This window comes from Chanodichthys erythropterus, chromosome 1, assembly GCF_024489055.1.
Source record: "Chanodichthys erythropterus isolate Z2021 chromosome 1, ASM2448905v1, whole genome shotgun sequence".
NCBI classification, from domain to species: domain Eukaryota; kingdom Metazoa; phylum Chordata; class Actinopteri; order Cypriniformes; family Xenocyprididae; genus Chanodichthys; species Chanodichthys erythropterus.
The window spans coordinates 5065529-5080749 of NC_090221.1; the positions used below are offsets into that span (position 1 = coordinate 5065529).

The window sequence follows — 15221 nt, forward strand, 5'->3', positions numbered from 1 at the left end:
CTATCAGATGTTTGTAAACAGCAGATGTTTTCGTGATCTTTAACAGACATCTTGCAGATGTACTTGTATATTCAGTATGGGTCAGTGCATCATACAGCAAACATATTAAACACAGAAGCCACTTTTGATATCTGATGTTGCTAGAAATGAACAGGACCTACAGAAAGTGAGGAAAACTAAAAGTCCAGAACAAAAGAAAATATACTTAAAATTAAGAATATAACACAGAATAATTTCATTATATACACTGTAAACTCACCAGAGGCATTATGACCTTGTTGATCTCATAGCGGGTTGATATGGAAGATTTACTTTAATGTTACCCTATTTCAAATGTTTTCATGCATATCTGCCAGTGTTGACCAAACTGTATTTTTATAGCTGTAAGTACCAAAAAAGCACCTGTGTTGAACATTACAATAAGAGGTTGTCGTTTTGTTGTTTAAACAGTACCTGTTTGCTAATGGACTTGCTCATATTCCTCCGGCCGTCAGAGGTCGCTGTAACACCGTATCTCGCAGTATTTAATGCGGAAAGATTCATCACTGGCAAAACATTTAAATACCACAACACTCACATGACACAAACTGATAGTTCCTGAAGTGACGCTTTTAATTGTCTTCAACGCGTTTTGTTATCAAATTGTTCTCTCAGGTGTTCTCTAAGTCACATCTCGTTGTGCAGTGCCTGTTTTTGTGCACGCATGTTCGCTTGTGATTTCGTAAAGCTCTGTTGTTAAACAAAATTCAAAGTTACACTTCGTGTTTTTGACTTAATACCGTGCAAAATGAAAAGCTGCGTTTCCGTGTTCATCGCTCTTTTTGCTGCAAACTGTTTTTTGCTGGAAGGCTCGAGCCACTTGCTCAGCAAGGAAATCTCTAAATTAACCAAGGTAAGAGTGACATGCTCTAATCAGACTTTATTATGGGTGACTATATAATTTGTGTTTGCTTTAAGTTAAACACACCCCAAAACAAGTTACATCAGGTCTAGTTTTTATAATAACACTATAAAAGCTCTGTGCAAAGAGTGCTATCAGTCTACAGAAGCAAATCTGTTTTTAATATGTCTAGCAAAGATTTAGATCTGTTTCATCTCTAACCACCTGTTCAAATAACACCTTACATGTACATTTCTGTGTGATAAGTTCAATAGAAGAGAAATGACTAAACTGTCGAAACTGCAATTAAAGCATTAAGAGAAATGCATATATATATATATATAACTTTAATAAATACATTTTTTTTACACAAAACTTGGATTAAACTTAATAGCACCTCTCAGAGACATCTATTTGATGTTTGTGTTTACATCTGGAAGAGTGTTTGTTCATCTGCAATACGTCTGTAGGACGTTTCCTGTCAGATGGACGTTTAGGAAATGTCTTTAAGATGTTTATGATTTTGAATTTTTAAAACTGACATCTTAAAGGGTTAGTTCACCCAAAAATGAAAATGCTGTCATTAATTCCTCACCCTCATGTCGTTCCACACCCGTAAGACCTTCGTTAATTTTCAGAACACAAATTAAGATATTTTTGTTGAAATCCAATGGCTCAGTGAAGCCTTCATAGCCAGCAATGACATTTCCTCTCTCAAGATCCATTAAAGGTGCCCTAGAATTAAAATTTGAATTTACCTCGGCATAGTTAAATAACAATAGTTCAGTACATGGAAAAGACATACATTGAGTTTCAAACCCCATTGCTTCCTCCTTCTTATATAAATCTCATTTGTTTAAAAGACTTGCGGAAAACACGCGGATCTCAACATAACACAGACTGTTACGTAACAGTCGGGATCATTAATATGTATGACCCTAATATTTGCATATAAGCAAGCCCATGTTAAAGGCATTAGACAAGGAAACGCAGTATTAACGTCTGGATCTGTGCACAGCTGAATCATCAGACTAGGTAAGCAAGCAAGGACAACAGCGAAAAATGGCAGATGGAGCAATAATAACAACTGACATGATCCATGATATTTTTAGTGATGTTTGTAAATTGTCTTTCTAAATGTTTTGTTAGCATGTTGCTAATGTACTGTTAAATGTGGTTAAAGTTACCATCGTTTCTTACTGTATTCATGGAGACAAGAGAGCCGTAGCTTTTTTCATTTTTAAACACTTGCAGTCTGTATAATTCATAAACACAACTTAATTCTTTATAAATCTCTCCAACAGTGTAGCATTAGCTGTTAGCCACAGAGCATAGCCTCAAACTCATTCAGAATCAAATGTAAACATCAAAATAAATACTTTACTCACATAATTCGAAGCATGCATGCAGCATACATGACGAACATCTTGTAAAGATCCATTTGAGGGTTATATTAGCTGTGTGAACTTTGTAAATGCACTGTATTATAGTTGAGAGCTTGTGTGGCAGGGAGCAGGTGAATTAAAGGGGCGGCGCGCTGCCAAAATCGGTGTATAGTTAATGATGCCCCAAAATGGGCAGTTAAATTATTTTTAAAAAATCCATGGGGTATTTTGAGCTGAAACTTCACAGACACATTCAGGAGACACCTTAGACTTATATTACATCATGTGAAAAAGCATTCTTGGGCACCTTTTAATGTACTAAAAACATATTTAAATCAGTTCATGTGACTACAGTTGTTCAATATTAATATTATAAAGCCACAAGAATATTTTTGGTGCGCTAAAAAACAAAATAACTTATTTAGTGATGGCCGATTTCAAAGCACTGCTTCAGGAAGCTTCGGAGCATAATGATTCAGCACGTCGAATCATGATTCGGATCGGCTGTCAAACTGCCAACGGCTGAAATCACGTGACTTTGATGCTCCGAACAGCTGATTCGACGCACTGATTCATAACGCTCTGAAGCTTCCTAAAGCAGTGTTTTGAAATCGGCCATCACTATATAAGTCGTTATTTTGTTTTTTTGGTGCACCAAAAATATTCTCGTCGCTTTATAATATTAATATTGAACCACTGTATTCACATGAACTGATTTAAATATGTTTTTAATACATTAATGGATCTTGAGAGAGGAAATGTCATTGCTGGCTATGGAGGCCTCACTGAGCCATCGGATTTCAACTAAAATATCTTAATTTGTGTTCTGAAGATGAGTGAAGGTTTTACGGGTGTGGAACGGCATGAGGGTAGGTAATAAATTACAGAATTTTCATTTTTGGGTGAACTAACCCTTTTAAGATGTCTATCAGATGTTTGTAAACAGCAGATGTTTTCATGATCTTTAACAGACATCTTGCAGATGTACTTCTATATTCAATATGGGTCAGTGCATCATACAGCAAACATATTAAAATCTTCATTGTTCATTTTTATCATTGAACAGGTGTGGGGGTTTTCTTGGCAAGACTGCGATAAACCAGATGATCCTGCACGATTGAAGACTCTTAATATATCTCCAGATCCCATTCCCATTCCGGGACAGTTAACAGCAGATGCATCAGGCACAACATCAGTAGAGCTGGCATCTCCTCTCTCAGTAAGTTAAAGAATCAAGATTATTGACTATGTTATTTTTATTTTTTTTTATCTCTAAAAGCATATGTCAGGGTAGATATTTCTGAAAGACCTTCTGTAGTATTTTCAGAAAAGCCGGAAGTCATAACTTCCTCCTTTTGGTTAAAAAGGTAACCTCATCATTCCGTATTTTTGTGGAAAGAGGAACTCTACATGCATTGCTTTGTGAGTCACACTTTACAATAAGGTTCATTTGTTAACATGAACTAACAATGAGCAACGTATTTGTTACAGTATTTATTAATCTTTGTTTATTTTAGTTAATAAAAATAATCATTCATTGTTCGTTCATGATAGTTCACAGTGCATTAACTAATGTTAACAAATGAAACCTTACCGTTTGTGCTTAAGAAGATTAAAACTGTTATTAATTTTTTTATGGTAACACTTTACAATAAGTGCAACCATCGCACTCTCTCAATATTCAAAGTGCACATAAGACCCACTTTTTCTTTGATACAGAGCTAAGAGATGGTTACAACTACAGGTACACTGCCCAGCCTAAAATAGCTTTCATATTGAGAGAATATTTGCATGCATCAGGGAGCCGCTTTCAAAATGCGGGGTATTGAAATCGCGTTTGAATAACAAATAAATTTCCATAATGTTTAAGTAAATTAACATTAACTAAGATTAATAAATGCTGTAGAAGTATTGTTCATTCTTAATTCAGGCTAAAGTAGTTAACTAATGAAATCTAATTACCTATTTGTGATTGACATTTGTATTAGATTTTTTAAAAACATAACATTTAAAATATATATATATATATATATATTTCTGAGTATGAATTATCATATGCAGTAAAAGACAACAATACTCAAGCACTGTAAAAGGTTTTGCCACTAACTCAACCGAATGACTTCTGTCCTGTATGATTTCAGTCTCTTCAGATCTTACTGTACATGATTTATGAGCTTCTACAACTTTTGACCTCCTAACTGAACTCCTTTCCACAAACTGATCATAGAAATTAAAACATTATAAATTAAAATGGTAACACTTTACAATAAGGTCTCATTTATTAACATTAATGTATTAACCAACATCAACTAACAATGAGCAATATCTTTGCTACAGTATTTATTAATCTTTGTTTATGTGGTTAATAAAAAATAATCATTCCTTGTTAGTTGATGATAGTTCACGGTGCATTAACTAATGTTAACAAATGAAACCTTATGTGTGTGCTTAATAAGATTAAGAGAAAACTGTTATTCATTTTTATGGTAACACTTTACAATAAGTGCAACCATCATACTCTCTCAATATTCAAAGTGCACACAAGACCCACTTTTTCTTTGATACAGAGCTTAGAGATGGTTACAACTACAGGTACACTGCCCAGCCTAATATAGCTTTCATATTGAGAGATATTTGCATTCATCAGGGAGCCGCTTTCAAAATGCGGGGTATTGAAATCGCATTCGAATGCGCACTCGCGTTTACTTTCACTTTTAGCGATCGCGCATAACTCTGTAAATAATATGGAGCGGCGGCAACCGTTATCCAACTGAATTAAATGTTTTTTATTTAAATACAAAGCAAAACGACAGTGGAGGCATAATGTAAACGAAGTGGTGGCATATTCTTTCCTAATCATCCTAACACTCTGTCATGGCAACATCATGAGACTACTTTTCGCCTCGTCACATATTAGTCTCGTCACACCCCTAATATAAATAAATAAATAAATATATATATATATATATATATATATATATATATATATATATATATATCCCTATGAATATGAAATTTATTACACTGCCAATTATTACATTGCTTATATAACAAGTTGACCATTGACCCAAATTCTTGTTGATACAAAAAATTGACTTTAAGGTTGGAAACACCCAAATTTGTTAACACAAATACTAGTGTGACAAATCAGGAATAAATAATACAATTTATAAAATCACTTTGTAATAATATTCATAACTAGGGCTGTCAAACGATTAATCGCGATTTAATCACATACAAAATAAAAGTTTGAGTTTGCCTAATATATGTGGGTTTACTGTGTGTAATTATGTATATGTAAATACAAACGCATTCATGTACATATTTGATAAATATTTACAAGTTTATGTATTTATATTATTATATATAAAAATATTTTGTGTATAAATAACATATTTATCTTAAATATATACATTGTGTGTATTTATATATACATATTAATTACACGCAGTACTCACACATATTATGCAAACTCAAACTTTTTTTGTATGCGATTAATTGTTTGACAACCCTGTTCATAAAATATTTAAGAAAATATGAATCACTTTTTAAACTAAAGGGCTATTTAAATAAGCATTTTTAGTCTGCATAGGAAAAAAACAATTTTATACAGTCTTGCTTAAACCTTACCTTGCAGAATCTGAAATTTTTTTATTTTAACCAAAAATAAGAGGGATCATACAAAATGCGTGATATTTTTTCCTGAATAAGACATCTTGCATAAAATATGTTTAAATGTAGTCCACGAGACAACAAAAGATCTGAATTTATAAAAATGACCCTGCTCGTGTGTCATTACCTGGATGATCCACGGCTCTTTTTTTTTTGTTTTGTGATGGTTGTTCATGAGTCCTTTGTTTGTTCTGATCAGTTAAACTGACCAACGTTCTTCAGAAAAATCCTCCAGATTCTGCAAATTATTTAGTTTTCCAGCATCTTTTGCATATTTGAACCCTTTCCAGCAGTGACTTTGATTTTGAGGTCCGTCTTTTCACACTGAGGGACTCAAACACTATTAAAAAAGGTTCAGACATTCACTGATGCTCCAGAAGGAAACATAAGGAAAATTTTTGAACAGGGTGAAGATGTGTAAATTGTCCTTATTTTGTTTAAATATCATATTTTTTATCATGTTTCCATATGGATTCATGGATCATCAGTGTATTAAGAATCAAGGGTATGTAAACTTTTGAACGGAGTCATTTTTATAAATTTAACTTTTTTTTTCTTTTTGTCGTCTTGTAGACTATATGGAAAGATCTGCTATGTAAAATATCTTATTCAGGACAATGTATTTTGTATCCTCCAAATACTATGACATTTTTTTAAAAATGGGGTTTAGGAGGCTATACTGTACCTTGCCCCATGAACATCTGAATTCAGTTCATTCTTTGACCCTGTTTATGCCTTCATGAACTGCAAGTGAAATAAATGTCTTCATGCCTGAAACCTCTGTTGGGTGTCTTGTGACTATCACAAGAGGCTTGTAAACCTCCAAGCTTATCACTTTTTATAGTTTGTGTCTTCATAAGGCGTCTTCATTCCCTGTTCACGCCGTTATCCGTTTCAGGTGAACGTGACGCTGGAAAAAGAAGTAGCTGGTATTTGGGTGAAAATACCCTGTCTGGATGAAATAGGAAGTTGTCATTACCCTAATGTCTGTGACCTGCTCGATCAGCTGATCCCCCCTGGACAGGACTGTCCTGAGCCTCTGCATACATACGGCCTGCCCTGCCACTGCCCGTTCAAAGCTGTGAGTGTCTCCTGATTTTATTGGACATACAAGAACACAAAAGTGCATCAGGCATAACATTGATTACTTTTTTCCAGGGTGATTATTCTTTGCCGACGTCAGATATCTACATACCAGACGTTGAACTGCCTGGCTGGCTGACCAATGGCAATTACAAAGTACAGGGTGTTTTAGGAAGCTCTGAGAAAGAACTGGGATGCCTCAAAATCAGCTTCGCATTGCATTCCTCGAAGTAACAACATTATCAAGCAGAGATAATTTACTGTCCTATGGCACTGGTTTTTGGGTAAGATGAGACAAAACATTTTCTGGTGAAAGGTTGTTTGTGATTAATCTATAGATTGAGTGTCTCTTTCATAACTTGACTTCTCAGTCAGTCTGAGCACAATTCATTTTAACTACCAGTTTTTAAATGTCTGGTAAATAAAGCTGTAAATATTCCTACTTCAGGTTACATTACAGACCACTGTACAAAGTTGGACAGCTCTGACTCTTGGGAAAATCTTTAGATCATAAACTGCACATTTTTTAATTATTTTAATTAAACATGAATGTCATGATTTATGTTGGTTTTTGTTACTAGTAAAGTTCAGTGTCAAAGCGAAGCTGAATCCATTTTGTTTAAAAGGTAAATGTCTTGTTTTTGTTCTTAATAAACATTCAAACACAAGTTTTTAGTAGTTGTTTTACACTTTCTCATTGAGTCTTAAATTTTTTGCTGTAACTGCACATCATTATGATCATCATTATATTTTTAGAAACATGTTTGATAAAGAGTCAGTGTGTTGGAGTGAAGGGTGTATAGTTTTCAGTTCACACACTAGGCTTTTATAATAATCACATGTTTGCACTGTAATCCTCAACAAATGTGACAGAGTTGTCTTTAAAGGGTTAGTTCACCCAAAAGTGAAAATTCTGTCATTAATTACTCATCCTCATGTCGTTCCACACCCGTAAGACCTTTGTTCTCCTTCAGAACACGAATTAAGATATTTTTGATAAAATCTGATGGCTCAGTGAGGCCTGCATTGACTGCAAGATAATTAACACTTTCAATGCCCAGAAAGCTACTAAAGACATGTTTAAAACAGGTCATTTGACTACAGTGGTTCAATCTTAATGTTATAAAGTGACGAGAATACTTTTTGTGTGCCAAAAAAACAAAATGGCGACTTTATTCAACAATATCTAGTGATGGCTGATTTTAAAACACTGATTCATGAAGCTTTGAAGATTTACGAATCTTTTGTTTCGAATCAAAAGATTTGCGTATGAAACTGCCAAAGTCACGCCCCCCAGTGGTGAACCATTGAAATTTCGGAACACTAACGAATAACGAAACCTTGTTTAGTGAAATCATGTGACTTTGGCAGTTTGATACAGTTTGAACCACTGATTTGAAACAAAAGATTCAAAAAGCTTCGAAGCTTCATGATGCAGTGTTTTGAAATTGCCCATCACTAGATATTGTTGAATAAAGTCGTTTTTTTTCTTCATAATAAGGTTGAACCACTGTAGTCACATGACCTGTTTTAAATATGTCTTTAGTAGCTTTCTGGGCATTGAAAGTGTTAATTATCTTGCTGTCAATGGAGGCCTCACTGAGCCATCGGATTTTATCAAAAATATCTTAATTTGTGTTCTGAAGATTAACGAAGGTCTTACAGGTTTGGAACGACATGAGGGTGAGTAATTAATGACAGAACTTTCGTTTTTGGGTGAACTAACCCTTTAAAGAAACCAATATTTTGCAAATTGCCTGTGAAAATTCAGTGAAAAAACTGTGTTTTAAACTCTTTAAATATTTAAAAGAGAAAAATTGAGTTAATTAACTTTTTTTTTCCTTGGAATAAAATTTAAAAAAATTGTAAATTGTAAAACATTAGATTTTTATTATTGTTGTAGTTAGCCTATCATCTTTGGTGTTTCTTAAGGGTTGTCATGGTGTGAATCAGCCTGTAGAGGTCACTGTGTAATTGTTTTTATAAAAGCATAAAGAATCACGGGAGGAAAAAAAACTATTTCATTAACAGAACAAACTCACATGACACACTTTCTAAACTGTGTCTAATGAGCAGTCTTTCAGATTATCATATCTTTAACTTTTAGTAGCTAAATACCTCTTCGATAATTAACCTAATCTAAAATTAAAGGTGACACAACCGTGTGAAATGAAGAAAAGCTGCATTTCCTTGTTTATCGTTTTGTTCTCGGCCAACTGTTTTTTGCTGGAAGTCTCGAGCCGTTTTCAGAAGGTAAGAACATGAGATTGAAATCTGATGCTTTTTTTGTTTTCTTTGTATTGCCATGTGATACTTTGTGTTATTGATCAGTTTAAGGGCTTTTCCTGGGAAAGCTGTGGAAAGCCTGATGACCCCATACATGTGAAGACTCTACATGTGTATCCAAACCCAATTCCTTCACCAGGATATGTTTTAGCACCTGCATCAGCCACCACATTAATAGATCTGCTCTCTCCTCTGCCTGTAAGTTGAAGTGTGACGTCTGATACGGTGATCTTGTACCATTCAGTGTCATTTTTAGTATCATTGAGATGCTAGTTTTTATTTTTATCTTCATTTTTGTCAGTTTTATAAGTGATTTAATGGTCATATAGCTTTTATTTACTCTTATTTCATTTTTAATTAAATTATTTTACTACATCAAGTTAAAATAAATGAAAATGAGAAATGTTGCATTGGCATTTATTAACATTTATTGTTTTATTTAACTGTAACCATGGTATCATAAACCTCTGTATTGAGTTAGTACCCCATTTATTCTCATTATTAGCCAGCTTTAACAAACTCTTGGTGTCACAAATGTTTTTATGTCTGAGATTTATGTACATAAGAGACTGTAAACCTGTATGACTGCATTTCACCAACACCATGTCCTGTCTTTTGGATGACGCTATTATATTTGTTTCAGGTGAACGTGACACTTGAAAAAGAAGTGGCTGGTGCGTGGGTAAAAATACCTTGTGTTGATGACCGAGGAAGTTGTTATTACCCTGACGCCTGTGACCGGTTGGTCCAGGTCTTTATGACATTGACAGGACTCTGTCCTTACTCTCTTAGTCCTAGTAGTTTATCCTGCCGCTGCCCGCTCAAAGCTGTGAGTGTTGCCTGATTCACATGTTCACGTCAACTTTATCTGTGTCATTGAAGTTAACATGTATCTCGTTGTTTTAGGGTGACTACGTTTGGCCAACATCTGGTATCTACATACCAAATTTTTCACTGCCTGACAAACTGACCAATTTCAGATTACAGGTAATTTTAGGCAACTCTAATAAAGAACTGGGATGCCTTAAAGTCAACTTCTCATTGGCATCAGGACTACTCAACCAACACAATGAAATGTAGTGGATGCTGTCCTACAGCTCTGTTCCTGGCCTTTGGGAAAGTGACAAGAGCCACGAAACCAAGAAGCTAATCTACAGTACCTGCAGTAAATTAAGTCATCATGAGAATACACTTTAACAAGCAATCTACATCTCATCAGCTTGTTTTAATAACTGCTGTAAACATTTTCAGATCAGCTGTAAATGTAAGAATTTATGCCAACTCAAACATCACAAACACAGTTGCTGCTGCTATGTGTCATGAGTATGCATTTGAATAGAGTGAACACAATCATCTCGCTTTTAATAAACCCGTCCAACTTATCTGCACTGGGGGTGTATTTTTTGACACGATGCGGCACAACTCTATGATGCTGTATACGTAAACATTATAAACTGGTACATTTGTCTTTGTGCGTGATGGTGCTGTATGATATTAGAGGGGACCAATTATGCCCCATTTTACAAGATGTAAAATAAGTCTCTGATGTTCCCAGAGTGTGTATGTGAAGTTTTAGCTAGAAATACCCCACAGATAATTTTTTATAGCATGTTAAAATTGCCACTTTTAGTGGTTGAGCAAAAACAAGCCGTTTCAGTGTGGTCCCTTTAAATGCAAATGAGCTGCTGCGATGGCCTAAGAGGGCGGAGCTTCAAGAGCTCGTTCTCCCCTGTCAGGATTCAGTCAGGACGCACTACATTAGTACAAGTCTGTTTTATCCTTCGGAATGATGGCCAAAACTTTACCGATGAGTTTTATAACGTTTATTGTTCTTTACACAAAAGATGAATTGTCCGTTTTCACTCTAGAAAATCTCTGTAAGAGCTTAATAAAACACAGTGCAAGTGTGCATTAAAATATTATCCATAAACTCTCCCTTTCCCTTGTATTATCATCACCAACACAGCGAATAACACAGAAACACTCGTTACAACTAACAGTAAACGAATTTATAAAGACCTTATGCCTTTCAGGTGGTGCTTAATAAAAGGTGCCCTAGAACCAGTTTTTATAAGATGTAATATAAGTCTAAGGTGTCCCCTGAATGTGTCTGTGAAGTTTCAGCTCAAAATACCCCATAGATTTTTTATTTTTTTAACTGCCTATTTTGAGGCATCATTAAATATGCACCGATTCAGTGCGCAGCCCTTTTAAACAGCGCGCTCCCTGTGCTGTGCACAGATCCAGACGTTAATACTGGCTGCCCTTGTCTAATGCCTTGAACATGAGCTGGCATATGCAAATATTGGGGTCATACATATTAATGATCCCAACTGTTACGTAACAGTCGGTGTTATGTTGAGATTCGCCTGTTCTTCGGAGGTCTTTTAAACAAATGAGATTTACATAAGAAGGAGGAAGCAGTGGAGTTTGAAACTCAGAGTATGTCTTTTCCATGTACTGAACTCTTGTTATTCAACTATGCCAAGGTAAATTCAATTTTTGATTCTAGGGCACCTTTAACTTTATAGCCGTAAATAAACTCCTATGAACTGTTAGAAAGTGCTCTTACCTTCAATACTGCTGTATCCAGTGTCACTCTGGAGACTTTAAGCGGGATTACGAACAGTTTTTACTTGTATATCCTTGAGTAGCACATTTTTAGCACAGTCTCTGTTTTGTTTTGTCCCTTTGTATTGATATTAGTTCACTAAGCAGTCTGGTGTGAAATGATTCGCGCAGACATAAACGAATTTCGGCAGAACTGAGGGAGCATTTTCCTGGAAAACAAATGAATCCACCTAATTTTCAGCAGCTCAGATTTATGTAGTAAATGGAGAGAGCTATGTGGATTAATCCATCCAGCTACAGAACACCTAAAACGCTTGAGAGACGTTCTCGTCAGTGCAGCAATGGCGCACTCGCTGTGAACGCACTCAGGGCGGTTCTATGTTCAGTGTCTGTCAACATTTGTGGGCGGGGCCTGTGGCTTTTATGACGTCACACTGCCAGGGATCTGGAAACTGCTTGTTCTGAGACACTGCTTATGATTTATGGGGATTAAAAAAAAAGGAGTGGGTGGTTGTGTACACACACTGCAACACACATTTATGTCCAAACACCATGCAAAAGTGAATTTTGCATAATAGGTCCCCTTTAAAGTGTCCACTGTAGCGTGTTGCATCTCAAACCTTTGTTCGTTTTGACCATAGACTGTAAAAAAGAGGGACAACACACCTTCACTCTCTTCCACTGTAGTAACTGAAGCCGCCAATGTGTGAATATGGCGCTGACATCTTGAGTCTCGAGCGTCTCGAGTCTGCGCAGTATATGGACCCGCGATATCAAGGTCCCGCCCACACTCCCGCAGAATCGGTTAATACTGCAGAGCAACACATTATGTCTGTGTGAAATAAACAGTTCTGGAAATGCAGTTAAAGCTCCAATCTCCTCCTGAAGATCCAGAGAAACATCCGTTTGCGCTTCAGTTATGATTTTGCTCAGAGAAGCTGTAATCGCAACTGTTAATCATGACATCAAAACCCATGTTTTTATAGCCTCAAATAACTAAATTAAAACAAACTTATTTAAAGAAAGAACACTTTAACTAACATCAGCGTGATAAAAACTGCCTAACATGAGAGAAACCATCTTCAAATCAACCAAAAAAGATTTGACTGTTTAGTTTATCTCTGTTTACGTTTATTACATTACATAGAGAGGGTGGGGTTTATGACCTATACGAGATGCTTTAGCTTCACTTTTCAGGACTTGTGTGGCACACTTGGTTTTGACGTGGTTATGAATCGTCTAAATGCTGTGAATTTTGGCTTGCACTCCTGTACCCGAAGCTAAATGTCTTTTCCCATGTAACGCTCTGGCTAAACAGAGAACCTGCTCACTGCAGGGCCAGTGGGTGGAGTTTGACCTGCAGCCCCGCCTCTCTGGATGTAATTGGTGGAGCTTGAAGTTCCAGCCACACCCTAATAAGGGTTGGTTCACACAGAACATGTTTTTGCTTTGAAAAATGCGAGACGCGGGCAGCACAATGGGGGAAAACACAAGGTCTCGAGACTCGTTTTTTAAAATTTGAACTGATTTTACCTTGAGCACGGCGTTTTTAGAACACTGTGTCATGCGCAAGACGCTGCAAAAGACATATATGGTCATACACTTCCGTCTAGCGCGTTTACATAGAAAAACAATGGAAAAGTAGCGCATTGGGATGTAAAAATGCTTTCTGTGTGAACGACTCCTAACTCTAAGCTTACTGTCTCCCTAAACAAATTAGGTTAAACTCCACCCATTAGGTTCAAAGCGGTCTGGATATCATTTGACACTGCAGTGAGCACCACTTGGCTCCGCCTGCTATTGTAGCCACGCCCCAAATTCTCACTATAGGTTGAGTTGGAAAGAGATTGACAGATCTGAATGGACTTGATGGTGTCTGGGAGGATAAGTGGGGAATATAAGTCAATGAATGGCATACTAATAGTAGTAAACAAACAATAAACAGGGTTAAGAGAACATAAAAATTACATAATTCATAAAAAAAAGGAATTTCTATATAATTTTTGTTCTGAACAAACATTCAAATCATTAGTTATGTATTAAATTCTTCCAGCAAGTCTGAGATGCTCTGCCAGTTTATTTATTTTTAAGCCTGATAAGCTTTCCACTCTCAAATCTCATTCGCACCATCATGTCAGTGATGTCTGTGATGCAAAATGCTATTCTCATGTGTAACCAAAAGTTTAAATATATGCAAATGCTAAAGAGAAGCTGCAGTGGTAGTTTTTTTTAGCTTGATAGCCCCTGGTTCCTGTATGACTTCATTTTATGGAGCCAGAGTGCACAAAATATTTTGCTTTCCACAGAAGAAAGTCAGTCATGCATATTCAGGTTGGTGACTTTTAAAATCTGATAACATTTTAAAACACACTTGGTGACTTTTTAAATGGTAACAGATAAAAATAACTGGGAATCACACACTACCAGACTTTCAAGTTGTTCTGGATACAAAAAAATCAAGAAATATGTGCCTCATTGCTTGGGAACGCATGACAAGTATAAAGATATCCTAAAGCTAAAAATACAAAGTCTGTGCCCATAATACACTATGCAAATCTGCTGACTGACTCTGACTTAAGGCTGGACTTTTGTACAGATTTTTGCCCTGATTTGCAGTCTAAATCAGAGCCAATATGCAGATTTTAGGCGTCAGTGTTTATAGAATATCACATAGTGAATGATGGACACAGATTCTCAGACAATATTTTTAGCTTTAGACTATGATTACATCTAGTCAAAGGATATCAAACATGTCTGATATTTTGAGCACATTGTGTTCATTTGTCATGTGTCTCCTAGCATTGAGGCACATGTTTCTGTGTTAGTTTGAATGTCTGGTAGTGTGTGATCATCAGTCATTTAGTGGTGGCTAGTTTTTCTCTATAACCATTTACAAAGTCGGCAAGGATGCCTAGTGTTTTAAAATCTGTTCCAATAGTCGTGTAGTGTTTTCCAGCTTTTTTAGTAACTGCATTGACTTATTGGAGCAAAAATCAGGGCAAAAGTTGTGTATTCCAGCCTTTAGGAATGGTAATGAAAAGCTTTGACATTTCATTATGCTGATATATAGATTTCTTACCAGGATATGTTCATACGGTCAAAACATCACCCAAGTTTGTTCTCCTCCTGTAAACATTGTTTGCATTCCTGATTTTTCAGGCTGTCTTTCAAGATCCCTCAATCCAGATGTCCAGGTGGAATACCAACCAAAGCAGATTTCCACCGTGAGCAAGACTAGCCATGTTCTTCATTTCTGATGATAGCTAAACCCAGATGTACCATCACTTGTAAAAATTTCATGTGAAATGCGATGATTATTAAAATGCACTCTATATAAACTTATC

The 15221-nt window shown here is 35.9% G+C and overlaps 2 protein-coding genes across 3 annotated transcripts; both read left to right on the plus strand.

Annotated features, from left to right (window-relative positions):
• Positions 1–528: 528 nt before the first annotated feature.
• Positions 529–7706, plus strand: gm2a (ganglioside GM2 activator). The gene is made up of 4 exons (XM_067368100.1): positions 529–892; positions 3332–3484; positions 6836–7018; positions 7096–7706. The coding sequence occupies exons 1-4, from the start codon at positions 788–790 to the stop codon at positions 7252–7254; spliced, it is 600 nt and encodes a 199-aa protein (XP_067224201.1). The 5' UTR covers positions 529–787; the 3' UTR covers positions 7255–7706.
• A 1288-nt stretch (positions 7707–8994) lies between these two features.
• Positions 8995–11195, plus strand: LOC137006981 (ganglioside GM2 activator). 2 transcript variants are annotated; one of them, XM_067368233.1, is made up of 4 exons: positions 8995–9273; positions 9352–9504; positions 9950–10135; positions 10213–11195. In XM_067368233.1, the coding sequence occupies exons 1-4, from the start codon at positions 9190–9192 to the stop codon at positions 10384–10386; spliced, it is 597 nt and encodes a 198-aa protein (XP_067224334.1). In that variant the 5' UTR covers positions 8995–9189; the 3' UTR covers positions 10387–11195. The 2 variants fall into 2 exon arrangements, with proteins under 2 accessions (XP_067224334.1, XP_067224411.1); XM_067368310.1 differs by having other exon boundaries at positions 9358–9504.
• The last annotated feature ends 4026 nt before the right edge of the window (positions 11196–15221 follow it).